Below are 27,910 nucleotides of genomic sequence, written 5' to 3' on the forward strand. Positions count from 1 at the left end.
GTAGACAGAATATGCAAACATCTCTGCAAATCTGAAGCTTTGACTCCACTTCATGAACCCCTTTGACTCCACTTCACTGCTGGTCTTCATTCACCCCAGCCTGTGTCTGTTGCTGCCCTCAAACTCGGCATGCAAAAGCAGGAGGGCAAGAAAATCAGAAACCAATGCATTTGAAATGGGAATGGAGTAAGTAGCTTAAGCTGCACTGCTGTAAAAAAAAATACCACCCTTTTAATAACGAAAGCACTAGAACTTCCCAGATTTGAGGAACACGTATTTAATAAAAAATGAGAATGGTTACATTAAAATAAACTCTACAGAATTTTCATTAGTAAAGCAGATCAGGCAAACAGTTTATTTTCAAGCTTAAATTTCCTCACATGCATTTTTATAAGGCCCGTTATAGTTTCATTACCAAACATTTCTGCAAGTTGCAATGGTGTTAATCCTCCCATTGGACTTTGTACATCAGCGGTGGCATTCAGCAATAAATAGCAAATTCCCAGGTGCCCTGAAACAAAGAAAGTGAGAGAGGGACAGATTTATTAACTTTTCAAATATTTTATGAAATAATAGGGTTTCCAAACGCCTTTTGATCCATCTAACATAGAGGTGGGCAATGTACAGTTCTAGGGCCTAGGGATTCTAGAGACGTCAAGGAACACAAAGACATCCTTCAGGGGTAAGAGCAAACCACATCTGAGTATTCCTTGGCCAAGAAAACTCTATGAAGTTCACAGGGTCACCATAAGTCGACAGGTGATTTGAAGGTACTTACATTACATAAAATAGCCAGCCTATTTGCAATGCAGCCTTCTTTATCTATAAAGTCAACTTTTCTAGTTTTCTGAAAAGTAAAATCCAGAAAAAATGGCTACATCTTCATCCAACATAATTCGCTGCACAGCTCAGATCCCCAACCCTTTATTCAACTCTTCTCTAACGGTAGATTTTATCTATTTGGCTAGCAAACTTTGAAGGAGCTGGGGGTGGTGACGGCCGACAGGGAGCTCTGGCGTGGGCTGGTCCATGAGGTCACGAAGAGTCGGAGACAACTGAACGAATGAACAACAACAGCAAACTTTCTTAATAACTTCCTAATTAGTTAGACAACAGATGCACAGATTGGAAGTTACTAAGTACCATAATTCAAGTATACCATTGAGACTTAAAACGCAACAACAGAACGCACCTTAATTATTATAGGTTTTTCTTTTAACACCCTTTGAGGGATATCAGTACAAAGGCGAAAAGATCTCTTCTGGCTTTATTATCATTACAGGCCATTATGAGGTCTAAGGCAGGACTGCAAGAACAGGGTATTGAAGGTACCGCTCCAACAGGAAGGTAACGGCGCTCCATGCAGTCATGCCAGTGGCCACGTGACCTTGGAGGTGTCTACGGCTTAGAAATGGAGATGAGCACCATACCCCAGATTCGGACGCAACTGGACTTAATGTCAGGGGAAAACCTTTACCTTTACTAGTCTAACTGATATTGCTTGAAATGGGGGTTTGACTTTCGCTACCAAGATTAATTGCTGACATATTTCAATCACTGGACATTCCTCTTCTTCCCTTTTACAATTACAGTGTATAGATAGCACAAAAGTGGTACAGCTTCAAATCACTAAAGCATTACAACTATACAAAAAAACTATTTCAAAATTAGAAACTGAATATAGAAATGCTGTGCAAGATTGTGAATGTAGATATTAGGGAGGAGCAAATGCCAGGAGGTGTTGAGTTTAATCCCGCATCAAGTGGGAGAAAAAAGTAACATGCTGATCAGGGATAATGGTAAAATCCAGTATAATCAACAACAAACAAGAGCAAAAAATTGGTATATTTGGGGCAAGAGTGAATGTGGGAATAGAACCAACCATCACAAAGCATTCCATTCCGAAATGGAATAGCCAGATATTTACCAGAACTGTTGGGGAGTCCAGAAGAGCCCCAAATGCCTCAAGCTACTTCATCACACTAGAGAAAAAATCCACTTAAAATCCGGTTTCTGCCTCCTGCAGAATTCTGGGGTTTGTAGTTTAGGGAGAAGGTTTTAACAGCCCCAATAAACTACAAACCCCAGAATTCTGCAGGAGTCAGAAACCGGATTTTAAGTGGATTTTTTCTCTCTAGTGTGATGAATTGTTACACTACATCCGTGGCTGTGTGCTATTGAATATTCTGCAAAATGGTTAATTATCCTTGCCCAATAATAATAATAATAATAATAATAATAATAATAATAATCTTTATTTATACCCCGCCACCACTGGGGCGGCTAACATGAGGCTGAGCCCAAAAATAATGCAAAAAAATAATATACAAAACAATAGAAAATTGAATATAACAAAATACATAATGCAACAAAATAAAATAGACAATGCAAAATAACATAATAAAATCAATCACAAAGGGCATTGGTCTTATCAGATAAAATACCTTGATACTGATATGCATAGGCCCCCCATCAGGAAAAAGCCAGAATATACATTGAATAAATAAATAAATTTTCCGTGAAGTGACAAAGATCCAGCATAATAAAAAATACTTGATTTCCCAAAGTATTGCCCCTGCAGTCAGAATTGTGCCCCCTCAAAAACACATTGATTGTATCCCATTGAAGAGCTCTATCAACTTGTCTAATCTGGCTTTTAAAAAAAGGTGATGGTGCAATTTATACACTCTTTTGTTACTGTAAACCTAAACTGTTGGCCTAATATGTAATCTGTTAAAATATTTATATTCCAGCATTCTGCCAAACAACCAACCTCCAATAAAGGAGACTAAATGCACAATAACACAGGAAGATCTTTTTGCAAGCAAGGGGTGATTTTAAAAGCTCTGGAGAAGTAAGGATGAAACATGTCCATGACCCGAGGCCTGGGGTTAAATAACCTATTGGCAAGTAAAATCAGTGAAACAAAATGGTCCAAAATATTACCATAAACAATAGCAAAATGTAGAGGCGTCGCTCCATCACACTGTGGATTTTGTACATTCACATTAATGCCAGGATAATGCAAAAGCAAAGAGACGAGGTGCATTTTCCCAGTGTTTACAGCAGCATGAAGAGGTGTGTTTCCATTTTCTGCTGCTTGGTTTACATCAGGTATAGGAAATGCCTAGAGGAAGAGAGGGAAGAGAGAAAGGGACAAAGCAAGAAATACATACAATGTTGTTCCTTTACTCGCTACTAAACCCCCTCCTTGGGTTTCTACATAATTCCACTCCCATTATTCTGGTTTTCTTTAAATCATGTCAGAAGTGGCTTGAGAAACTACAAGTTGCTTCTGGTGTGAGAGAATTGGCTGTCTGCAAGGATGTTGTCCAGGGGATGCCCGGATGTGTTACCATCCTGTGGGAGGCTTCTCTCATGTCCCCGCATGGGAAGCTGGAACTGACAGACGGGAGCTCACCCCATCTTGCAGATTCGAACCACCAACCTTAAGGTCAGCAGTTCAGCGGGCACAAGGGTTTAACCCTTTCACCACCGTGGCTCCAGCAAGAACAGAGGTTAGACAACAGGAAGTGAGAGAAATCTATCCCTCGGAAGGAAAATTAACTTCTGGAAGTTATTATCATGGGGAAAAGGTGTCTCCACTGAAGCTGTACCACCAATCTGTGATTCCACAATAAGACATTTTTACAAAATACAATGATTACAGAGGCAGAAAGTGCAGCGAAATCTTCCAAATCATCCTGTGTTACCATCCTGTGAGAGGCTTCTCTCATGTCCCTCCATGGGAAGCTGGAGCTAACAGATGGGAGCTCACCCTGTCTCGCAGATACGAACCACTGACCTTCAGGTTGGCTGTTCAGCTGGCACAAGGGTTTAACCCATTGCATCACAGCAGCTCCTATTATTCTTTGGTGATTATATAATACAATATACGTACCCTAAAGTCTCACAAGTCAGTGCCACTGTGTCCTATGGGGTTTACATGCAGGTAAATGTGTTCAAGGTTGCAGCACTAACACGTTTAATTCCTTCTAACTTAGTAACATTAACAGAGATCGAAAAGAGGAAATAGAACAAAATCTACACTACTGACCATTTCCAGGAAATAATCCAAAATCTTAGATTGATCATATATAGTGGCTAAAAATAAAAGGTTTCTGTTTTTCCCATCCACAACACCAGGGTCCAGCTTCTGGCTTCTAACAAGATAATCCAAGACATCTGGGTATCCCAGCTGAACTGCCTGGAGAGCTCTGAGGAGAAAAAAAGCCAATATGCCAACTGTTAACCCTGAATAGAACAGAATGACAAAAACCAAAAGACTTTGCATAATTGACTTTTGTAAACAGACTCATTGGCAACGGCCATATACATTTCAGTAAAAGAAGTGCACTCTATTTTTTAGAACATTTGTGAACTATCTTTTATCAAACCAATGACTATGTGGTCAAATTATACCTATCAAAGAATGGCATGAATCAACAGCAGCCTGTGAAAAATATATATTGGACCAATACGGCCACACAGATCTCCAGAGATAAAACTGGATGAGGAGATAGAATAATAAAGTTCGAAGAGACCACATATGGGCCATCTAATCCAATTCCCTGCCATGCAGGAAAAGCACAAAGCACCCCCGACAGATGGCCACCCAGCCTCTGTTTAAAAGCCTCCAGAGAAGGAGCTTCCATCACACTGAGGCAGAGAGTTCCACCGTTGAACAGCTCTGCAAGCTGTTTACCTCTCCTGTCAAGGAGAGTTTGGCTCCATCTGGAACAGGTTGTTGTTATGTAATTTCAAATGATCATCATCTTCTTGCAACCTCAAGCAATGGTTTTTGTTGTCAATGTTTATTCAGAGGTGGTTTGCGGTTGCCTTCCTCAGGGGCTGCAAGAATGCGGCTTCCCCAAGACCATCCAGTGGGCTTCTATGGAAATTCAATGCCTGGGCTTCCAGAGTCCTTATCTCAAATCTCCATGCCAGCTTTCTCATCTAGAATAGGCTTAATCTAGAACAGACTCCACACCCAGTTCACCAGGATAACCACATACCAGCAGGATATCACTCTTGTTGCGTTTCAGCTTCAGTTCAATGGCCCTTACCATTATCATCTCCTTCAGTCAATGCAGATTTCAGAGGGCCCTCAAGAACACATCAATATGGAATAAGCACTATTTCCCAGCAAAGCAGGCTCCACTTGTCCTTTGCTTACTAGTCTGGTGTTCTAGCTGTGATTGCATCAGCCAAATGTGTCAAAAAGCTTTGGACGTGGCTCAAAAACATGCTCAACATCCTCATTTGGAATAAGAAGCTCTTAGAACAGGTTCTATCTTGAAGCAAACTGTTTCGTTCAACATGGCTCTATCATATTTAGCTTTCCTCTGAATCCCTCTTTGAGAGTCAAGCTGTGCAATAAATTTACCATTATCTTTAATGGTCTCACTGTAGATGAAATGATCAGGAAAGCTCCCAGGTGCCTCTGAGGATTGCTGAAGCCTTAGTGCCCGACCACCGTTTCCCAAAGCAGTTGCTCTACTCCGAACTCAAGAACAGAAAACAGAATGTTGGTGGGAAGGAAAAGAGATTTAAAGATGGGCTCAAAGCCAACCTTAAAAACTCTGGCATAGTCACTGAGAACTGGGAAGCCCTGGCCCTTGAGCGTTCTAACTGGAGGTCAGCTGTGACCAGCAGTGCTGCAGAATTTGAAGAGGCACGAATGGAGGGCGAAAGAAAGAAATGTGCCAAGAGGAAGGTTCGTCAAGCCAACCCTGACCAGGACCACCTTCCACCTGGAAACCAATGCCCTCACTGCAGAAGAAAATGCAGATCAAGAATAGGGCTCCACAGTTACCTAAGGACCCATGGCCAGTACACTGATCTTGGATGACAATCCTACTCAGACTATGAGGGATCGCCTAAGTAAGTAAGTACCACAGCCATTTTTAAGACCCTTTCTCCATACTCAAACAAATTCAACAAAAAAACCCCCATTATTCTGAAGGAGAGACATACACATTTAGAAGCTTCTCAGAAGCATAATTTTCTGTTTGCACAAGGTGTGCACTCTTGTGCATGCCTTGTTTAAGCCTGGACATGCAGGACTTCCAGCTTCTACTACCCAGACTGGGCAGTATGTGGCATCCACAGAGCAGGCAAGGCCAAGTAAGGTTTGGGCGGAACTGATACAATCTGTCAAACTTGCCCATTGGCATCTGACTACAATTCCAAGATCTTTACTCAGAAGCTAAGAATACCAAGGACAGTGAGACCAAAACCCTTGGTCAGAAGAAGCCCTAATCTAACTAGAATTGGACTGAGATAACTTGTTGTGATTGGTCACAGTCATAATTATCAAGTCTTTCTAAGGCTTAAAGGTACCAAGTACCAGTTTAGAAGAGGCATTTTTTTCCTCCCACATAATGGACAAGAGACCTCTCAAGAAAGGACACTCATCTTAAAGGCACGACATCATGTCTGATCTTACACACACACACAAAACATGTGTGTGCATCTTCTAAAAAGAAAAGCAGTATCCAAATAATTATTTTTACTCACACACAAATCAATCAATTCTTAAACTGATCAAGTCAGATTTCTTGGTGCTGACAACAGAGTTCCTCCCATTTTGCACCTGAGAATCAGACAAAATAACCTTGGCTGCAATGCAGCACCTCGGATGCAGTTCCCTAATAGAGTTCTCCACGAACAGAGGAAATCTTTCTGACATGCAGGGTATTTTTGGTCACAATAAACAGCAAGAAGCCTCCATCCGCAGTCAGCTCTGGTGTGTTCCCGACACCTAGCTCAGCCTTTCTTTAACAGCACATCATCTTTTCTCTGGTGGGATATGATGCAAGCTTATGAGAAGACCGAGCAACATCTGGGGGTGGTAAATAGGCTTGTGCCAGTTGCAGAATGCAAAGGAAGCTCTGTTTTCCAGCTTTTGTGAATCCAAAGAATAAAAAAATTAGAAAGTGTCCTGGGAGGGCACACACTGGTCAAACCGTTAAGAGAATGTCCGTTGCTAAAATATGCTAAAATTTAATGAGCTCTGTAGGCGGACTCAAATACTAAAACACTGGCATTTGGGCGAACTACATCAGACTAAATAGCCTCTTTGTCAGATTAATGGAATATTCAAACAAATACTAATTTGGTCTTTCAGATGTTCAACTCTCAAGAGACCCAAGTGAGCATGACAAATGAATAGCGATACTGAGTTGGAAGTCCCAAACATTGAGAATCTGTGATATCAGTTATAAATCGGCAGCTTGGCAGAAGAAGAACCAGAGTAATTTGTTAATTTGCTTATTCAGGAAATCGTTGTGTAGCTTTCTTTTGGTCCTGATAATCTCTAATCTGTCAAGCATAAACTGAGAATGGGGGTGATCTTGGAATATAATTCCTACAATCCATTGTTATTGGCCTCAGTAACCAGAGTTGATGAGATCTGGAATCCAACAAATTTTGGAGGGCCACTATTTTATCACTTCAGTTGATTAATTTTACGTGTTACGAAACCCAGATGAAAGAAACAGAGCCCCCTTATCTGTTGCTACGAAGTCCTTTTTTGTTATAATTTTCTAGAATAACAAGTGGCAATAACATAGCTAAAATTAAGATGCAAGGAAGCTGATGGCAAAGTTTGTGCATTTCATTAATATCATCTTCAGTACTCATATAATTGTATTAACTAGCCATCCCCTGCCATGCGTTGCTGTGGCCCAGTCTGTGTATATGTGTTTTGTAGGTGTATATATTGTGTACATGTGTATATATGTGTGTGTTTGTGTATATATGTGGTTTTGTGGATGTGTTGTAATGTATTTTTTGTTTTTTGGCTTTTGAATTCTCTTCTGCTGTTTTTATGAGTGGTCACTTGTTGGCCTAATAGGTGTGTTGTGTCCAAATTTGGTGTCAATTTGTCCAGTGGTTTTTGAGTTATGTTAATCCCACAAACAAACATTACATTTTTATTTATATAGATTACATATACATTCCTCCTTTCTTTCCTCAAGGTGGCAAATCTGACTCCCTGCCCCTCAATTGACAATAATCCTATGAGGCAAGTCAAACTGAAGATGTGTGACTACTCCAGGATCACCAAGCAAGTTTTATAGTTTACTGGGAACTTGAAACTTGATTTTCCAGCTTAATACCTCTATGGATGCATGACCACATTGGGAGATCATAGCATGTTTGAGATCTTTTGTTTATTCGTTCAGTTACTTCTGACTCTTTGTGACCTCATGGACCAGCCCACAGCAGAGATCCCTGTCGACCATAGCCACCCCCAGCTCCTTCACGGCCAAGCCAGTTACTTCCAGGATACCATCCATCCATCTTGCCCTTGGTCGGCCCCTCTTCCTTTTTCCTTCCATTTTCTCCAGCAACATTATCTTCTCCAAGCTTTCCTGTCTTCTCATTATGTGGCCCAAGTACTTCATCTTCGCCTCTAATATCCTTCCCTCCAGTGAGCAGCTGGGCATTATTTCCTGGAGTATGGACAGGTTTGATCTTCTTGCGGTCCAAGGCTGAAATAGACTTCAAACTTTTGACCTCTATCTCCCTCCTGTGGTGCAAGCAGGCAATTCCCAGACCAGTTTCAAATAACTGTACATTCCTATTTGCTATTGCTTGACTGAATTGAAAAATGCAACTGTTAATATAGTTTCCCATGACATATAAATGTTGACCACATTTGCACAGCAAAACAAACCATGGTGTGGTTTGCTAAGATTTGACATGTTATGAAATACAAATCTTTATCTGCTAACAAAACATTTTTTCCAGCAATTACAAAACACAATCTGAATCCATGGTTAATGGTGGGCTTACAAAGTACAGCTTGTGAACAAACCCACAACTATGGTTTGTTTCTTATTCTACTCAGTCAGAAACATAGGCTGGCAAGAGAGACAGGAGCAGAACAAATCAAAAGACAAGCCACAGGCAAACATACAGTATGTTTAATATATTGTGGAAGGCTTTCATGGTCGGAATTGCAGGGTTGTTGTGAGTTTTCCGGGCTGTATGGAACATGGCCATACATAGCTTCTGCAACATGGCCATACAGCTCAGAACACTCACAACAATACAGTATGTTTGTCAGTCTGTCATGCAATTTGTGATATAAGCAAATAACACAAACCATGGATTATCAAGACGTGCAAATGTTGCCACTGAAATGGAAGAGCAGAGTTCACCCAGAGCTAGAATAAACAAGGTTCTTTCACAGATTTAATTGACATGAATTAAGGAAGTTGCTGGCTCTTGGCTCTGCATCCTTCAGGAGGTGCCGAGAGAGGGGAAGACACACATAGTTTTGTAGCACATAATAGACAATGTTATGTTAGTAACTTCTGTAGTACATTTAAGAAGTAAGCAGAGCTAGTGAATGTTTTTGAGAGGTTGTCTACACCACCGAAATAATCCGCTGTAATTCAAATCATTTTGTCCTGGCTTTACCTCATTAGAGCCATGCCTATCCATAACATAGCACACTAAAGTTATATTGATGTCCTTGCTCCAAATTTGAATGAGCACCACTTTATTTTCCCCTTCTCCCCCAAAGTGATTTTCCATTGCTTGCCTTTCTGATCAGGTCCACTTGTGATGCTACCTTCCAAAGCAAACAGCTTCCTGACAGAGTCCTACTGGTGATGCACTTGCTTTGACATCAGAGTGAGGTGTTCAGCCATGCAATCCTTGGCGAGGAGGCAGCCCAATCGATGCCTCTTTCTTGATCTCATGGCTGGGCACCTTGTTTTTAAGAAAGCGACTTCCTTAGCACGGCTCTGTTGCTCAGTTGTTTGGCCAGGAAGGCAGCAGGCATGTAAAATAATAACAACAAAAAGGGTAAGGCTTCCCTTTGACATTAAGTCCAGTCGAGTCAGACTCTGGGGGGTGGTGCTCATCTCCATTTCTAAGCCGAAGAGAGTCAGTGTTGTCCGCAGGCGCCTCCAAGGTCATGTGACTGGCGTGACTGCACGGAGCCGTACCTATTGATCTATTCACATTTGCATGTTTTCGAACTGCTAGGTTGGCAGAAGCTGGGGCTAACAGCGGGAGCTCACTCCACTTCCCAGATTCGAACCGCTGACCTTTCAATCAGCAAGTTCAGCAGCTCAGAGGTTGAACCTGCTGTGCCACCAGGGACTCCTAATAATGACAACAACAACAACATTTTTATTTATATCCCACCCCCTCTCCCGGAAGGGACTCAGGGCGGCTTACAGCAAGTAATTTACAACAATGCAAAAAAAAAAATACAAAAAATGGCAATGTTTGTTATCCAGCAATGTGTCCTGCCCTGATCTAGATGGAAACAATTAGCAAAACATAGCAAATGACCACATTTATGGAGCAAGAGCTGAATTGTGGATTACTGTATTAAAGACTAAAAGAAATGCTTTCACTGTTGAAGGGGTTGCCTGTCATGTGTCAGGATCAAGGCAAGTATGATTTTTTTTTAAAAAAAAAAATAATCAGTGTAGACAAGCTCTCAGTTACATATGGCAAAGTAGCTTCAGTCTCATGCACCTTATAGTGATTAAGATATGCTGACTTCAGAAGCATTAACAACTATCAATGAAATGTAAAAAATCTGTTTTTCTACTTCCTGGAGTATATAATTTTTTATAGAAAAGAGAAAACCTTACAAGTGAAATTAGCGATGAAAATTAAAACATTGATAGTGTATTTTGACTTTTAGTGTTACCCACAAAATTGAGTACAGGCACATAATTACTTCAAGGTTATATGAAAGTATTAATTTGCAGATAATGTCCACAATGTCCAACAAAAGTCACACCTTGTGCAGGATCTGTAGAAAAGAATGGATCCTAATGAATGTGCCTAGTGGTTTCATAAAGCAATGCAATATTTGCATCAGTTCTAGTCTTACACACAAACACCTAAGTAAGGAAAACATAATACTTATCAGTTTCCTTTTCTAATCTAAAGTATGCTTACCTTTCTTTAACCACTTCATTGGATTGCTTTTTATTGGCAGAAACAGAACTCTTGTCAGGTTGTTCAGCAGACTGCTGGGTATGGACCAATGTCTTATAGAACTGAATTTTAAAAAGCATGACATTTAGTGAGCAATCTTATATCTTAATTCCAATTTTGTCAATACTTTGGAAATATACGCTTTTTAAGAAAATACAACCATTTAATGCTTTTGTATCATTTTATATAATGCAAGCCTCTTCGTCTTAAATTATATGCAGGCCTGCTAAGGAAGCATTTTGGTTTATTTTCATATAATCTTCACTTGACAGTTCAAGACATTTTATTTTTAAAAAATACATACACAAACGTTCCAAAAGGATAAGGTGCTGACTCTGCAAGTACAATGTTATAATCTAATCTATAACTTAAAGTGAAACATCTGAAATTTTGTTGCTGAGTTTCTTCACATATTCTTGGGGGGGGGGGGGGGAGCAAAGGCAGTCGGACTTCTGAATAATGTTTGCTTGTTTATTTCTCATATGAGATTAAATTAAGGCGAGAATCCTATGTATGCACAAAATGGAAGCAAACCTAGCTGAATACTTCATCTCATGTAATGGTAAGCCAGAATGTCACGTAATCCTAGGGTACATTTAAATTGCCCACTTAATATGAAAGGACTCCAGATAAGTTCCAGGACACTCAAACGAGCTCTTCCAGGGTAAGATGGGACAAAGCCACCTAAACACAGTCTTGACTTGTTAGCCAAAGTTGGGAGTAATTTCAATTCTGGATGCTGAATTTGGAGCATCCCCGGACTTAGGGTCCACTGCTGTCCCGTGTTTTGTGGGCTGTCCTGGCCCAGGGACACAGAAAGACATTTACTGTCCCTTCCCATTCTCCATGTTGTCAGCAGTAACATTGGCCAGAGCGATGGGGCAATCAGGGAAGGGAAGGACAGAGCAGGGAGCAATGCCTCCATTCCCTTTGTTGACCCAGCCAAGGTCACATCAGGCATCAGCCAACTCAGTTTGGTGCCATTGGGCAATCAGGACTCCTCTCTCCCACTTCCCCAGTGGTTGGGCCCATTGGTAGATCTACTCCAACTTTACAGTTCATAAGAAGTTTATCAATGCATGCTGATGCACAGCTACAATCTGACTCCAGCTTCTAGTGGGAGAGCCAGTATGGTGTTTGGACCATGACTCTGGAGATGTGGTTCAAATCTTTGCTCAGCCATGAATTCTTGCTTGGTGACTTTGGGCAAGTCACATTCTCTCAGCCTTAGAAGATGAAGGCAAACATACTTTGAATGCCTTCAAATCATTTCCGACTTACTTACTCCTTATCATTCATAGTTGACACGAAAATGCACTGGCAAGGGAGCATTCATGCAAGACTGAGATAAAAGAGGAGACAGTCTCAAGGGCACCAAATTCTTTGTTTAAATTAGATAAGCAGCATCATACATAAAGTCTATTATTTATAAGCATAAGCTACACCCTATTTTTAAAAATGCCTGACATGCAAAATCTCAACTTGCTCCTTTTGCCTACATATCCAACCTTTCATGGCTATAATACTGTGTAATATGTGTTTTCTTCTCCTAGAATGTGTAAGAAATCTTTGCTTTACTTAAAGTAATTGCCTTAACATCTCCTGCTAACTGAACAAGCTAAGGAAATACTTGCTGGGAAATTTTAATGGTAGCACTGCTTGTTTATGGGATGCCTTCCTGCAACATGTCACTGATTCATCTTAGCCTTTTTTTTCTCCCTCCTGTGAAGATAAACATACCACACCCACCCAGCTTCTTATTCCTGGTCCTGAAGTAGCAGCCATAATACTACTATTACTCATACCACATTTAAAGAGCGCATATTTGTATAATAAATACAATAATCAAAACAGAACAAACTTTATTCTCAACACTGAAATTATACCTTACATTTGCATATGTTACAGCTGAGAAATTCTGTGATTTTTATCACCTGCTAACCCTAGGGTTAACCCACACAAATCCTCCCAAACACATGTGAAATAGCTCAATCTCTTTTCCATTCAAATTATGCCTACATTATCACACAGCAGCCTGAAAGACCACACATACTGTAGCTAAGGATACCATCAGTTGTGCATCTTGGCTATTAACGAGATGTGTTTACAAGCACGGAGGCAAATGGCTATGGAAACTGTATGCCTGCTGGAACTGGATTAGCCACTACTCAGCCATTCCTGCTGCACCTTCCCTAAGACAGCAATACTCCCCATGTCCAACTATGCAAAAATCCCATCGTAATTAATTTTCCTGTTGCATAGTTTTCAGCAAATTATATGCTGAATTTCAAGCAAGAAGATATTGCAGCAGCATAAATAACACAGAATTATTTCACTGTGTCAGGGAAAAAAGAACCAAAAATTTGCTGTCAACTACAAAACATCACTGGCATGAATCAAGTGTTTGAATCAACTCTCTACGCATCTCCATGTAGCTTCGAATGTTCCCAAGACAATCTTTTTCATTTCTATGAGATCTTTATACTCAGGCTTCGTCTTGCATTAATACACTCCCTTTTCTAACCATTGACACAACCCTTAAACACTATGCATTCATTTAAACAGTTGACCTTTCAATCAAGTTCAAACGAGGAGGGGGAAATTCACAAATTAATGGGTAGACCACAACACAGAGTTCTCTATTGTCCTCTCGGATGAATGAGGCAGTCCTAATAAGATCAGCAAACGCAGGAACCGCTTCTATTGCCTTGTCAGAAAGACCAACCTTGCTCCTCCTTCAACAACACTTCTTTTTGTGCAGCAAGCAGTAGCCCGAGCACTACTCATTACTTATGATGCCCACTTCTCTCAGTCCCGCTCCCAATCCTAAAAGGCACAAATTAATACGCAAAACGGCAATCTGTGGGTGGTAATGTGGGCACAGAGTTAAAGGCAGATGAATGGGAATTGTGTGCATTTGGAGTACAGGGAAAATACTATGGGAGAAACACATGCAAGGGGAGGGTGCTGTGAACGGCAACAAACAGGAGAAGGCTTGGAAGGGATACCTGAAGCCAGGAAGGCATTTGACTCAACAGGATGGTGAACATATAGGAGAACGGCTTGAGTTGCTACGTGAGAATGTGAAATGACAGCTGTGCACAGAAGCAATGTGCAAGTCTTCAGATAAATCTTGTTAATCACATCTTTGAAACACAGAGATTATTCAGCAGTCCCCAAGTTACGAACAAGGTTTGTTCTTAAGTTGAATTTGTATGCAAGTTGGAACAGATACATTTCAAAGTGTAATTCCAACTTATCCATCTATCTATCCATCCATGCTTTAGACAGCATGGGGAAGGGTTAACACCCCTGTGGTGTTCGCTTTACTGTCTGTACCCTGACTTGGGAGATTTCACCACTTTCTCTCCTTGTGATCATTGGATTTTGAAAAAATTGCTTCTTGTGGAATCACAGATAGAAGAAATTAAATATGTTAATGGTGCAACCTTGAACACATTTGCCTGCATGTAAACCCCATAGGATACAGTGGCACTGACTTGTGAGACTTTAGGGTACATTGTATTATAAGAATAACAAGAGGCCAAGAGTGGTGCAATGGGTTAAACCCTTGTGCCAGCTAAACAGCTGACCTTAAGGCCAGTGGTTCAAATCTGCGAGATGGGGTGAGCTTTCATCTGTCAGCTCCAGCTTCCCATGCAGGGACATGAGAGAAGCCTCCCATAGGATGGTAACACAAGATGATTTGGGAGATTACACCGTACTTTCTGTCTCTGTGATCATTGGTTTTTGAAAAAATGGCTTGTTATGGAAACAAGGATTGGAGGTACAGCTTCAGTGGAGACACCTTTTCCCCATCATAATAACTTCCAGAAGTGAATTTCCCTTCCAAGGGATAGATTTCTCTCACTTTCTGTTGTCTAACCGAGCTCTGAGGATGACCTGGGAAGGAATCCCACTGGAGCATTGCAGCACACCCAAATACCTGGGAGTAACTCTGGATCGTGCCCTGACCCACAAGAAGCACTGCCTGAATATCAAGCAAAAAGTGGGCACTAGAAACAATATCATACGAAATTTGACTGGCACAAACTTGGGGATCACAACCAGACACAGTGAAGACATCTGCCCTTGCGCTATGTTACTCTGCTGCTGAGTATCCATGCCCAGTGTGGAACATATCTCACCACACTAAAACAGCAGATGTGGCTTTTAATGAGACATGCCGCATTATCACCACTAGAGAAATTACACTGTTTTGCCGGTATCGCACCACCTGACATCCGCTAGGAAGTAGCAGCCAATAGTGAAAGGACCAAGGCAGTGACATCTCCAGCCCATCCCCTATTTGGGTATCAGCCAGCACATCAACGACTTAAATCAAGAAATGGTTTTCTAAGATCTACAGAAACACTATCTGGAACACCTCAGCAAGCGAGAGTCCAAAAGTGGCAGGCACAAACCCAGAACCTCAATCAATGGCTGATACCAAATGAGAGACTCCCTCCTGGGCACACAGAAAACTGGGCGACTTGGAAGGCACTGAATAGACTGCGCTCTGGCACCACGAGACGCAGAGCCAGCCTTAAGAAATGGGGCTACAAAGTGGAATCCACAACATGCGAGTGTGGAGAAGAGCAAACCACTGACCATCTGCTACAGTGCAACCTGAGTCCTGATACATGCGCAATGGAGGACCTTCTTGCAGCAACACCAGAGACACTCCAAGTGGCCAGATACTGGTCAAAGGACATTTAATCAACTACCAAGCTTGCAAACTTTGTGTTTTGTTTGTTTGTTTAAAAAAATGCAGTAAAACTGTTTGGTCTGCTCCTGACATGATAAATAAATAAATAAAATAAATGTTGTCTAACCCCTGTTCTTGACGGAGTCGCTGTGGCAAAATGGGTTAAACCCTTGTGTCAGCTGAACTGCTAACCTTAAGGTTGATGGTTCGAATCTGCAAGACAGGGTGAGCTCCCATCTGTCAGATCCAGCTTCCCATGCGGGGACATGAGAGAAGCCTCCCACAGGATGATAACACATCTGGGTGTCCCCTGGGCAACGTCCTTGCAGACTGCCAGTTTTCTTACACCAGAAGCAACTTGCAGCTTCTCAAGTTGCTTCTCACACAATTAAAAAAACCTTGTTCTTAACTATAAGTCATTTGTAAGCCGGATGTTTGTAACTCGGGGATTTCCTGTACAGACATTCAGGGAACACACCAGCAGAGATACTATCATACCTGTGTTGGTAAAGGGGAGAAGATAAAATACTATATAGAAATCAAAGAAGGGATGGGAGACTTTTTCTCTGGGATGTCACTTGCTACAGGTTGCTTGCTAAACACTAAGTTGTGTCCACTGCAGCTAGCTTAAAGAGTTTTCTCCTACAGGTTTGCTTTAAAACACACACACAGAGCTATCCAGATCAAACTCAACTATCACAACATGTAGAAAAACTGGAGGTTGAGAAGGAACAAGGCTCAAGAAAAACAGAGCAAAGATTGCATGTCGTTTTGATCACAGAAAGGTTTGATCCAACAGGACTCGGGCTCCTTGTTGTCAGTTTTCTAGGGGATCCATTTCTACTAAAGGGGTCCACTACATTCCAGATTTTAAGGCACTCAGGCTTAGGGGTGTAGCCAAGATGGACTTTAATCCTTACAAGAAACTGCAAGTACAAAAAACAAGGCAATCCTCGGAAAACAAGGGTGTGGACCCATGCAATCGTTACGGGATCAGAAGTCCAGCAAGAAAGGCAAAAGCCGCCGGAGAGAGCCAGAACCCAGTCTTCTAATCCATCCCTGTCAACTCAATTCTCCTCCAGTTCAAAATATGCTTCATCAACATGGCACGGGGAAGGATTGATGGAAAGAGGATTAAAAATGTCCTAACTTAGTCTGTCACAGTCAAAAAGAAGTAAAAACAACCATCACAGAGTATTTTGTGTTCTCAGAAAGATTAACAAGTGGTATTTAGCGCAAGCCTCTGCACAAAAGTGTCCCCCAAAAATGCATTCATCTTTTAACACAGTCTGGGGGAAACTTCGGCCCTCCAGGTGTCTTGGACTCCAACTTCCACAATTCCTAACCGGCTGTTAGGGGTTGGTGCTCATCTCCATTTCTAAGCCAAAGAGCCAGCGTTGTCCATAGACACCTCCTAGGACATGTGGCCGGCATGACCGCATGGAGCGCTGTTACCTTCCCGCAGGAGCTGAATGTATTGATCTACTCACATTTACATGTTTTCGAACTGTTAGAACTGCAGAAGCTGGGCTAACAGCAGGAGCTCACCCCACTCCCCGGATCTGAACCACCAACCTTTTGATCAGCAAGTTCAGCAGCTCAGCGATTTAACCCGATGTGCCACCGGGGGTTCCATTAGTATAGTAAAATATAATAATGTCCATCCTACACAAGATGGATTATAAATGCATTCACCTACCAGGCAAATTATCATCATTGCTATTACTAGCGATTAAAACAGGCATGGACAAACTTTTGGACTTCAACTACCACAACAAGGGTAATCAAATTGAAACTGAATCAAGATAAGACAGAAGAACTACTGGCCTCATGTAGGATGGATATTATTATATTATACTACACTACTATACTGCAATTATTATATATAATTATTATATTTTTCTCACCCTGAAGGGGACTCAGAGCGGCTTACGATATATATAAATATACAATATATTAAATTATTTGCATAGTACAATATCAGTATTATATATTATTATATTGTACTACACCATTATATTGTAATATTATTAGTAATGTTACATGTAATATAAAATATATAATTATAATATTGTATTATTAGTGGTATTATATTGTATTATATTATAATATTATAAATATTATATGTATACAATACATTATATTATATTATTAGTAAAGCATAGTACAATATCAGTATTGTATATTACTATATTGCACTACACCATTATATTGTAATATGGAGCCCCCGGTGGTGCAGTGGGTTAAACCCTTGTGCTGGCAGGACTGAAGACCAACAGGTTGCAGGTTCGAATCTGGGGAGAGGCGAATGAGCTCCCTCTATCAGCTCCAGCTCCTCATGCGGGGGCATGAGAGAAGCCTCCCACAAGGATGATAAAAACATCAAAATAATCCAGGCGTCCCCTGGGCAATGTCCTTGCAGACGACCAATTCTCTCACACCAGAAGCGACTTGCAGTTTCTCAAGTCGCTCTTGACACGACAAAAAAAAAATTACATGTAATATAAAATATATAATTATAATAATGTATTATTTTATTAGTATTATATTGCATTACATTCTAATATTATAAATATTATATATACAATACATTATATTACATTATATATAATATTATATATAATATTAATATTATATATAATATTAATATATTATATTATATATTATATATACAATACATTGTATTACTAGTAAGGCATAATACAATACCAGTATTATATATTACTATATTGTATTACACCATTATATTGTAATATTATTAGTAATATTACATGTAATATAAAATATATAAATATAATATTGTATTATTATATTGTATTACATTATAATATTCTAAATATTATATGTATATGTATATTATATTATATTACTAGATTATATTACTAGTAAAGCATAATACAATACTAGTATTATATATTACTATATTGTACTACACCATTATATTGTAATATTATTAGTAATATTACATGTAATATTATTAGTAATATTACATGTAATATAAAATGTACAATTATAATATTGTATTATTATTAGTAGTATTATATTGCATTACATTATAATATTATAATTATATGTATATAAAAATATTATATTATATTACTAGTAAAGCATAATACAATACCAGTAATATATATTACTATATTGTACTAACTCTAAATAATAAATAGTACTACAATAACTAATACTATTTAAAAACTCTAAATAATAAATACTACACCATTATATTGCAATATTATTAGTAATATTACATGTAATATAAAATATATAATTATAATATTGTATTATTATATTGTATTACATTATAATATTATAAATATTACATGTATATACAATATATTATATTCTTAGTAAAGCACAGGAGGCAAGATGAAACTGTCTTCAACTGTAGCGGTAATATAATATAATATAAGTTGTGGAAATATAATATATAATAGATTAAATTACTGCATTATCAATATTATATCTAATATATTAGCATTATTATCTGACCATGTTATTATTTCTATATATTGAGGGGCTCCCAGGCAGTTTTGGGCAAACTTGGGCCCTCCAGGTGTTTTGGACTTCAACTCCCACAATTCCTAACAGCCTCAGGCCCTTTCCTTTTGCCCCTCAGCCGCTTAAGCGGCTGAGGGGCAAAAGGAAGGGGCCTGAGGCTGTTAGGAATTGTGGGAGTTGAAGTCCAAAACACCTGGAGGGCCCAAGTTTGCCCATGCCTGTTCAAGAGGAAGGTTTTAGCCAGGGATAGACCAAGAGGGGAGAAAAGGAATTGCCCTCTGCACATGCTCAGGGGCAGGCACTCACCGCTGCCCCCTCCTCCTCCGCCGCCTTCCTCGTCCATGTCTGGCCGTGCTGAGCGTGCGTTCTGCTCGCCTGCCTTCCGCCGCGTCTCTGTCCTTCTCCTCAGAGCCTCCGACGAAGACTCTGCTTTTGGCCCCGCCCCTCCTCACGTGACCCGCCCCCGAAAGCATAAACACGCCCCCTCATTATAGCCAGCCTATCAGAGGAGGAGGAGTAAAGAGCGGGAAGGACCCCATTCGGTCAAGAAGCAGGAAAATTGCATTCACAGCTCCCCCGACAGGTGGCCATCCAGCCTCTGTTTCAAAGCCTCCACCACACTCCAGGGCAGAGAGTTCCACTGCTGAACAGCTCTCACAGTCAGGAAGTTCTTCCTCATGTTCAGATGGAATTTCCTTTCCTGTAATTTGAAGCCATTGCTCCTAGTCTCAAATGCAGCAGAAAACAAGCTTGCTCCCTCCTCCCAATGACTTCCTATCACATATTTATAGAATCATCCAGTCCAACCCCCTGCCAAGAAGCAGGAATATTGCATTCAAATCACTCCTGACAGATGGCCATCCAGCCCCTGTTTAAAAGCTTCCAAAGAAGGAGCCTCCACCACACCCTGGGGCAGAGAGTTCCACTGCTGAATGGCTCTCACAGTCAGGAAGTTCTTCCTCACGTTCAGATGGAATTTCCTCTCTTGTAGTTTGAAGCCATTGCTCCTAGTCTCAAATGTCTATCATGTCTCCTCTCAGCCTTTTCTTCTTTAGGCTAAACATGCCCAGCTCTTTAAGCCGCTCCTCATAGGGCTTGTTCTGCAGACCCTTGATCATTTTAGTCACTCTTCTCTGAACACCTTCAGTGTCTCAACATCTCTCTTCAATTGTGGTGCTCAGAATTGGACACAGTATACCAGATGTGGTCTAACCAAGGCAGAATAGAGTATGGGTAGCATACTCTGGATCTAGACCAGTGGTTTACAACCTTCTTAAACCCGCGACCCCTTAATACAGTTCCTCATGTTGTGGTGACGTTCAGCCATAAAATTCTTTTGTTGCTACTTTATAACTGTAATCTTGCTACTGTTGTGAATAGGAATGTAAATATCTGATATGCAGGATGTATTTTCATTCAGTGATTGGCTGGCACCTCTACAGCTGGGAGGAGGCTCGGCCGCCTCCCAAGCACCTGAGCCAATCACTGAGCTTCTGTCGCCTCAGCGTCTCGGCGAATCAGGGGAGAGGGAGGCAGGACAAGGGAAAACAATGCATTCTTAAATGGATTATGAAGATTAGGAAATGTCCAAGTGACTGGCGAGTCCTGAAGGCCTACGAGCCAGCCTTATTATTGTCCTTGAATGCCTGCAGTAACCACTGCTGTTTGCCAATCCTGCCATAATCCGGATTTTCTTCAGTGCTGAGACATAGAAACAATGGGGGAACTTTGGTGGATGTTTTCAATGAGAGAGAGGTTGAATGGGTTACAGATTAGGACGAGGTGCGGCTTTCTGAAGGCCTCCTCCATCCTATTGAGATATAATCAAAATTGCCAAATGGCCGCTCCCTCTAGGGGCCAAATTCCGAGCCCAGAGGTCACAATCCTTTGTTATTGTCCATGCAAAGAGTGTCTTTTGATAAGGGTCTTTTCAACTGGTAATTTCATTCCTTCTGGGATCATGGAGGGGTGGCTGCCTTGTTTTTTTTATACATTTAGAATTTAGCTAGGAAAAATATGGCACCAAAATGGAGTTGTTTCGTCAACTTGCGGATACGGGAACCTGAGGGGAACCTGAGGGGTTTCCGTATCTGCGGTTTGAATAAACACAGATTGGGCCTCCCTGGGACACCTGGAAGGCATCCCAGGCGGGCTGGCGGCTGCCCGTGGCCCGGAAAAAGGTAAATTCATGCATTTCAGTAAAAGGACACAATGTATCACTAAGGGGTGAAGGTTACAATTCAATTAGTCTTTATTTAGGGTAATGTTACAATGTTTGGGCTGGGGAAAGAAGCGAAAGGAGAGAGCTCAAGGTTACAAAGAATCCCTGGTTGAGGCTGCTGCTGGGGCACATTTCATCAGCACTGGCCCAACGGAGCATCCAGAAACTGCAGAACTCCCTGCAGCTGGTCAGATCAACTGGAAAACAAGGGTCTGGGGCGAACTCGGCATCACCAGGATGACTTAATGGAGCGCTGTTACCTTCCCGCCGGAGCGGTACCTATTGATCTACTCACATTTGCATGTTTTCAAACTGCTAGGTTGACAGAAGCTGGGGCTAACAGCAGGAGCTCACCCTATTCCCCAGATTCAAACCTGCGACCTTTTTGTCAACAAGTTCAGTTAAAAGTTAAAACACACAGAGGAAAATACAGTGCTTCCAAGAGTAGAAAAATACAGCCGTCTTCTCTACCTCCATTCCCTGATTCTTTTATATTTGCAAAGCTTACAAAACCATGCAGTGGGGTGTGCTTGTGTTTAAGGCCCCAGCCATTGCTTTACTTTTCTCCTCTTCCCATTTGCTGGTTTTCTGCTCCTGACTCCAAGCAGTGAATCAGTCTTTAATTCCCTGTGAGCCATGCACAGTACTCATGGATTGGAATGAGAGTTATCCTCTTAGTTTCATCCCCAGCCCTAATACTTTCTGTACTTTGAAAAACCTCAGGCTTTCCAACAGTATGCGGATACCTCCCTTTACTGTGTATATACAGTGCTGTTTGGACTAAATAAAAACTTATATTCAGTCAACATACAGCTATTACAAAATATGATTCTGAGCAAGAGAGCCCTGAGTGCTTTAACTTCTTATACCTTTTACACCAGTGGGTCTCAACCTTCCTAATGCCGCGACCCCTTAATACAGTTCCTCATGTTGTGATGACCATAAACAATATTTTTGTTGCAACTTCATAACTGGAATTTAAGCTACTGTTCTGAATTGTAATGTAAATATCTGATATACAGGATTTATTTTTATTCACTTGACCAAATTTGGCACAAATACCTGATACGCCCAAATATGAATACTGGTGGAGTTGTAGGGACTGATTGATTTTGTCATTTGGGAGTTGTAGTTGCTGGGATTTATAGCTCACCTACAATCAAAGAGCATTCTGAACTCCACCAATGATGGAATTGAACCAAACTTGGCACACAGAACTCCCATGACCAACAGAAAAGATTGGAAGGGTTTGGTGGGCATTGACCTTGAGTTTTGGAGTTGTAGTTCACCTACATCCAGAGAGCACTGTATACTCAAACAATGATGGATCTGGACCAAACTTGGCACAAATTCTCAATATGCTTAAATGTGAACACTTGTGTAGTTTGAGGAAAACAGACCTTGACATTTGGGAGTTGTAGTTGCTGGGATTTATAGTTCACCTACCATTAAAGAGCAATTATAGAATTGGGTCAGACTTCCCACACAGAACTCCCATGACCAATATAAAATACTGTGCTTTCTGATGGTCTTTGTTGACCCTTTTGACACCCCCTCGCAACACTCCCCCAGGGGTCCCAACCCCCAGGTAGAGAAACGTTTTAGACGGTCTTCTTCTGCATATTTTCCAGGATCTTCTTCAAACATAGCTGGAGTAGATTTGGGCCATGGAATCAATGTTCATTCTTCCACAATGTAGGGCAAACATCAATACATGAAGATAAACATGAGAGAAGTTTGGTTTTTCAGCATACAATTATAATTATCATCGGGCATAAGGAAATACATAGTGACCAACATATATGATGGAAATTAATATATGGAACTTATTGCAAAAGTTTAAATCCTTCCAAATTCTTGTAAATGTAGAACACATCGGTGACCTAGATTCTAGGACCTAGAATCAAAACTGGGTTGATTTTTCACTTCAGATTTCCATTTAAAGTCACATGTTATTCATCCCCTCTGATGTGTCATGGAAACATAGTGATAAAGTATGGTACTCTTAATGTTTGAAGTATGAAAACATAAAAATAGCTGTTTTCAAGAGGCTCCCCCTACTATGAAAAGAGCTTCTCCAATCGGATTACAAAACTAGAAACACTGACTTTGTGCATTTTTAAATAGACTATAATCTCTTTTATCTGTTTTTCATCAGTAATTGATCTGGGTGAAATTTAAGACTCTTCAGAAGCAAAGTGGGTCATTTTTCTCTCTTTAGCAGATAGGCCTTAGTACTTAGTGGCGTATCAACATCAGCTGCATAAAACTTTTATCATTTGTGTCCCAATGCTTAAGAAAAGGTCATTTATACTCCTTTCCACCTGCTGCTAAGGAGGCTGCTCAGATCCCGAACCAGTGCCTGGCTGCTGATGAGGGCAAACAAATAGAAATTGAATCCAGACAAGACAGAGGTACTCCTGGTCAGTTGCAAGGCCAAACAGGATATAGGGTTACAGCCTGTGCTGGACAGGCTCCCACTCCTCATGAAGGTGCAGGTTCGCAGTTTGGGAGTTCTCCTGGACTCATCACTAAGCCTGGAACCCCAGGTCTCAGCGGTGGCCAGGGGAGCCTTCGCACAATTAAAACTTGTGCACCAGTCGTGCCCATATCTTGGGAAGTCAGACTTGGCCACGGTGGTCCACGTTCTGGTTACATCTTGCATAGACCACTGCAACACACTCTACGTAGGGTTACCCCTAAAGACTGTTCAGAAGCTTAAAGTAGTGCAGCGGGCAGTAACCACATTGCTAACCGGAGCAGCGTATAGGGAACGTACAACTCCCCTGTTACGTCAGCTCCACTGGCTGCCAATTTGCTTCCAAGCACAGTTCAAAGTACTGGATTTAGCCTATAAATCCCTAAATGGTTCTGATCCAGCTTACCTGTTTGAACGTATCTCCCTTTATGATCCAGAACAACTGTTAAGATCTTCTAGAGAAGCTCTGCTCTCGGTCCCGCCCTCATAGCAGGTGCAGTTGGCAGGGAAGACAGACAGGACCTTCTTGGTGGTGGCCCCATGGCTGTGGAACTCCCTCCCCAGTGATATCAGAACAGTCCCCTCGCCCTTAAGCTTCAGAAAGTAACTGAACCTAGCTATTTAAGCAAGCCTTTGGGGATTAATATGATGCATAAGTATGACGGAAGAACTGCAAAGCATGGCAGGAACGAGAGACAGGGCCTTCTCGGTAGTGGCCCTGCAGCTGTGGAACTCCTTCCCTAGTGACATCAGAACAGCCCCCTCGCTCTTAAGCTTCAGAAATAATCTTAAGACCTAGCTATTTAAGCAAGCCTTCCATCATACTTATGATCCATAAGTATGATGGAAAAACAGCAAAGTAATTAGTTCAATGTTTACAAAGTTCAGTTGATGAAAGACCTTTGATACGTTTTAATCATTTGGAATATTATTTTAATTGATATGTATATGTTTTTACAGTTTTATAATATTGTTTTACTGATATTGTTATTGTCTGAATCTGGCATTTAATTATTGCTACAGTTTGTAAGCTGCCCTGAGTCCCCCTTCGTGGATGAGAAGGGAGGCGTATAAGTATAGTAAATAAATAATTATACTACTACAGCTAGGTTCTTCCAGCCAACATTGGATAGAGAAAGTAGAGACTTGTGTACCCTTAAGAGGAGCTTTCCAAACTGTGTGTCACAACATGTTAAGTGTGCTGCCTGCAGTGTGTAGCTGTGTCACATGGACATAACAAGACATGCATGGGGTTACCATAAATCCACAGGTGGCTTGAAGGCACATATACCCACACACTCTAAAAAGTGCATTATCCCCCACATTCTTGCTTTTTCATCCGAGTTAAGAAGTGGCAATTTCTCTAACACACATCGACACACCTAAACAGTCACAAAAACCACATCGCCAAGACTGGAGAGCAATACCAGAGCTTTAACGATAATTAAAGTCCTTTTCTCGTCTCCCTCCTCACCCATCAGGTCCTTCAGGCAAAACCTTGGCAACAGTCTTATTAAAGCTTATTGAGACAGTCAGACTCGTAATACCGCAAGAAGAACTGGCTTTCATTAATTAGCCAGATGTCTCGATGTCGGAGGAAGTACATTGGCAATTTAACAAGCCTACTTTTACACAATGTTGTAAAGAGCAAATACAACTTCTGAGGATAGATCTTTCAAAGCACTGTGAAAATAATAAACATAAAATATACATGTTGAGTTGCTACTTCACCACGGCAATATAAATCCAGGGCTTAGTTTCCGGTAAACATTTAAAATGATATTGAAGGCTCATTAAGCATCCATAAAGAGAATAAAACATTAATTCATAGCACCGAATATGTACACAACATAAACACAGCCAATGTTATCTACAGAGTTTGAAAAAGTTGGCTTTTAAATTGATTGCTCTTAAATTTATTTGAGAGTCCAGGAATGATAATCCCAAAAAGGTAAATTCTAAAAGATCAATTTGTGTTAGTGCATCAGTGTTATTTAATTATTAACAGTATTTATATTCTGCCCTCCACACCCTGAAGAGAACTCAGAACGGATCACAGAACACATATAGGAAAACAGTCAATGCCATTATACACTGACAAGACAGACAACTTGTACATAGATAGAGGTGTATATATAAGCTTTCCCATCTTCGGCATCTTGGAGGCTTGTGCTGTGTTCCAGCCACAAGGGGTGCTGTCGCTCCATCTTCCCCTGCCGAAGAGCTTTGTTCATAAACTTCTTCCTTGATGAAATCACTGACATTTTTCTGGCATTTCCTTATGGGCGCCTTAAATATCTCCGCACTTAAGTGGTACCTATTTATCTACTCACATTGCTGTTTTTGAAACTGCTAGGTAGGCAGAAGCTGGGCTAAAGTCCTTTTGGTTGACAAGATTTAGTTCAGCTGGTGGTTAACCTGCTGTGCAAAAGCCCGGCCTTTTATAAGAATGAAAGTGGAGCACAATAATAATAAAATAATAATAAAACTTTATTTTTATACCACTTTATCTCCCCAAGGGGACTCAGGGCAGTTTTCAAATCGTAAAAACACAAGAACATACAAAGTAAGCAAAAACGTAAGCACAAAAATTATCAACACAACACTTTTACACCTTATTCTTTGTGTCAGGATTAACTGTTAAGGCCAGGATTTCAAAAACGACGTGGACAGTTTGGGATTGCTGGGCTAGTGCAAAGTAAGCCATAGGGGGGCAGGGGAATTGGTAAAGTACATAACCAGACTCAACAATAGTGATAATGAGGCCTGTAGCTGTTCATTTCCTGAGCCTGACTGGGGTAAAGGGCCAGATTCTAACTAGTGGCCAGGGGTAGAAGCTTGTATTACTCACTCTCAAAGGCCTGGTGAAACCCAAGCTTTTACGAAAAGAGGAGAGGGATGGTGCCTGTCTTATTTCCCTAGGAAGGACGTTCCAGAGGTGGGGGGCCACCACTGAGAAGGCCCTCTCCCTCGTCCCCACCAACCACACTGATGACGGTGGCGGGAGCAAGAGAAGGGCCTCCCCGGTGGATCTTAAAGTACGCGCTGGTTCGTAAAGGGAGATGCAATCACAAAGATAAGCGGGGCCTGAACCATTTAGAGATTTATAACCCATTATTTCCCATTCCTTTTTGTTTCAGATTTGTTTTTGATTAAATGCTAATCAAGGTGGTCAGTTGAAACATTCACACCTAGCTCCAGCAGACAAGAATCCTTTGTCCCACCCTGGCCATTCCACGGATATATAAACCCTTTTCCCTAGTTCCAACAGACCTCGCTACCTCTGAGGATGCTTGCCATAGATGCAGGCGAAACGTCAGGAGAAAATGCCTCTAGAACATGGCCATACAGCCCGAAAAAACCTACAACAAATAAGTGATTCCGGCCATAAAGGCCTTCGACAATAGCAAGAAATACTGTTTACCCACAAGCATAAAGAAATTCCATACATTAGAAACCAACACTTTCTCATTACGTTATTTTCCAGATCACCAGACTGGGCCACAGCAATGTGTGGCAGGGGACAGCTAGTAATAATAATAATAATAATAATAACAACAACAACAACAACAACAACAACAACACACTCTTTCCAGCAATTCCTTTCCGTTCTGGGGAGCCTGAGCCACTTGGTCCCTGGCAAGCCCCGCCAATCATTCTCCTTTCCTGGAAGCTCCGCCCCCTTTGTTTTCAAAGGACGCACCCTTTGAATTCATTTTTCCTTGGATAGCCCCGCCCAATGTAGCTGCTCAGGACACGCCCCTTTCGGCCATTGGTTCCCGTTCTGGGGAGCCCCGCCCCCTGGCTCCTCAGCCAATCAATCTCTGTGGGAAGCCCCGCCCCCTCTGTTTCCAACGGAAACGCGCCTAGAATTCTCCTCAGGCTGAGCGAGAGCGATGGAGCTGGGCTGGTTTTCGTCCTGGCTGCCCTCGAGGCCGCTGCCCCCCATCGCCGCGCGGTTCGGCATGCCCGGCTACGTGGTGGAGGCGCCTTGGAGGCGTGCTCGGCGGCGGCGCTGGGTCGGGCT

At 41.3% G+C, this 27,910-nt stretch overlaps 2 protein-coding genes across 2 annotated transcripts in view; both read right to left on the bottom strand.

Annotated features, from left to right (window-relative positions):
- Positions 1 to 27,910, bottom strand: part of LOC137094983 (cytohesin-3) — a 326,264-nt gene that overhangs the window by 249,698 nt on the left and 48,656 nt on the right. The window lies entirely within an intron of this gene.
- LOC137097931 (NF-kappa-B inhibitor alpha-like) lies at positions 262 to 27,850 on the bottom strand. The gene is made up of 7 exons (XM_067473396.1): positions 27,750 to 27,850; positions 21,257 to 21,402; positions 19,490 to 19,587; positions 10,939 to 11,039; positions 4,058 to 4,217; positions 2,947 to 3,127; positions 262 to 511 (listed from the first exon to the last, which is right to left on the bottom strand). Exons 1-7 carry the CDS (start codon positions 27,848 to 27,850, stop codon positions 342 to 344), a joined length of 957 nt encoding a protein of 318 aa, XP_067329497.1. The 3' UTR covers positions 262 to 341.

The sequence above is a fragment of the Anolis sagrei genome, chromosome X (genome assembly GCF_037176765.1).
Source record: "Anolis sagrei isolate rAnoSag1 chromosome X, rAnoSag1.mat, whole genome shotgun sequence".
Taxonomy (NCBI): Eukaryota; Metazoa; Chordata; class Lepidosauria; order Squamata; family Dactyloidae; genus Anolis; species Anolis sagrei.

Coding starts and splice junctions, on each gene's coding strand:
- LOC137097931 (XM_067473396.1), bottom strand. CDS start 27,850: ATGCCGAACCGCGCGGCGATGGGGGGCAGCGGCCTCGAGGGCAGCCAG. Junction 19,588..21,256: donor CAGATACGGAAACCCCTCAG/GTTCCCCTCAGG, acceptor GGAGGCTCTGAG/GAGAAGGACAGAGACGCGGC. Junction 512..2,946: donor ACATTTTGCTATTGTTTATG/GTAATATTTTGG, acceptor TCTTTGTTTCAG/GGCACCTGGGAATTTGCTAT.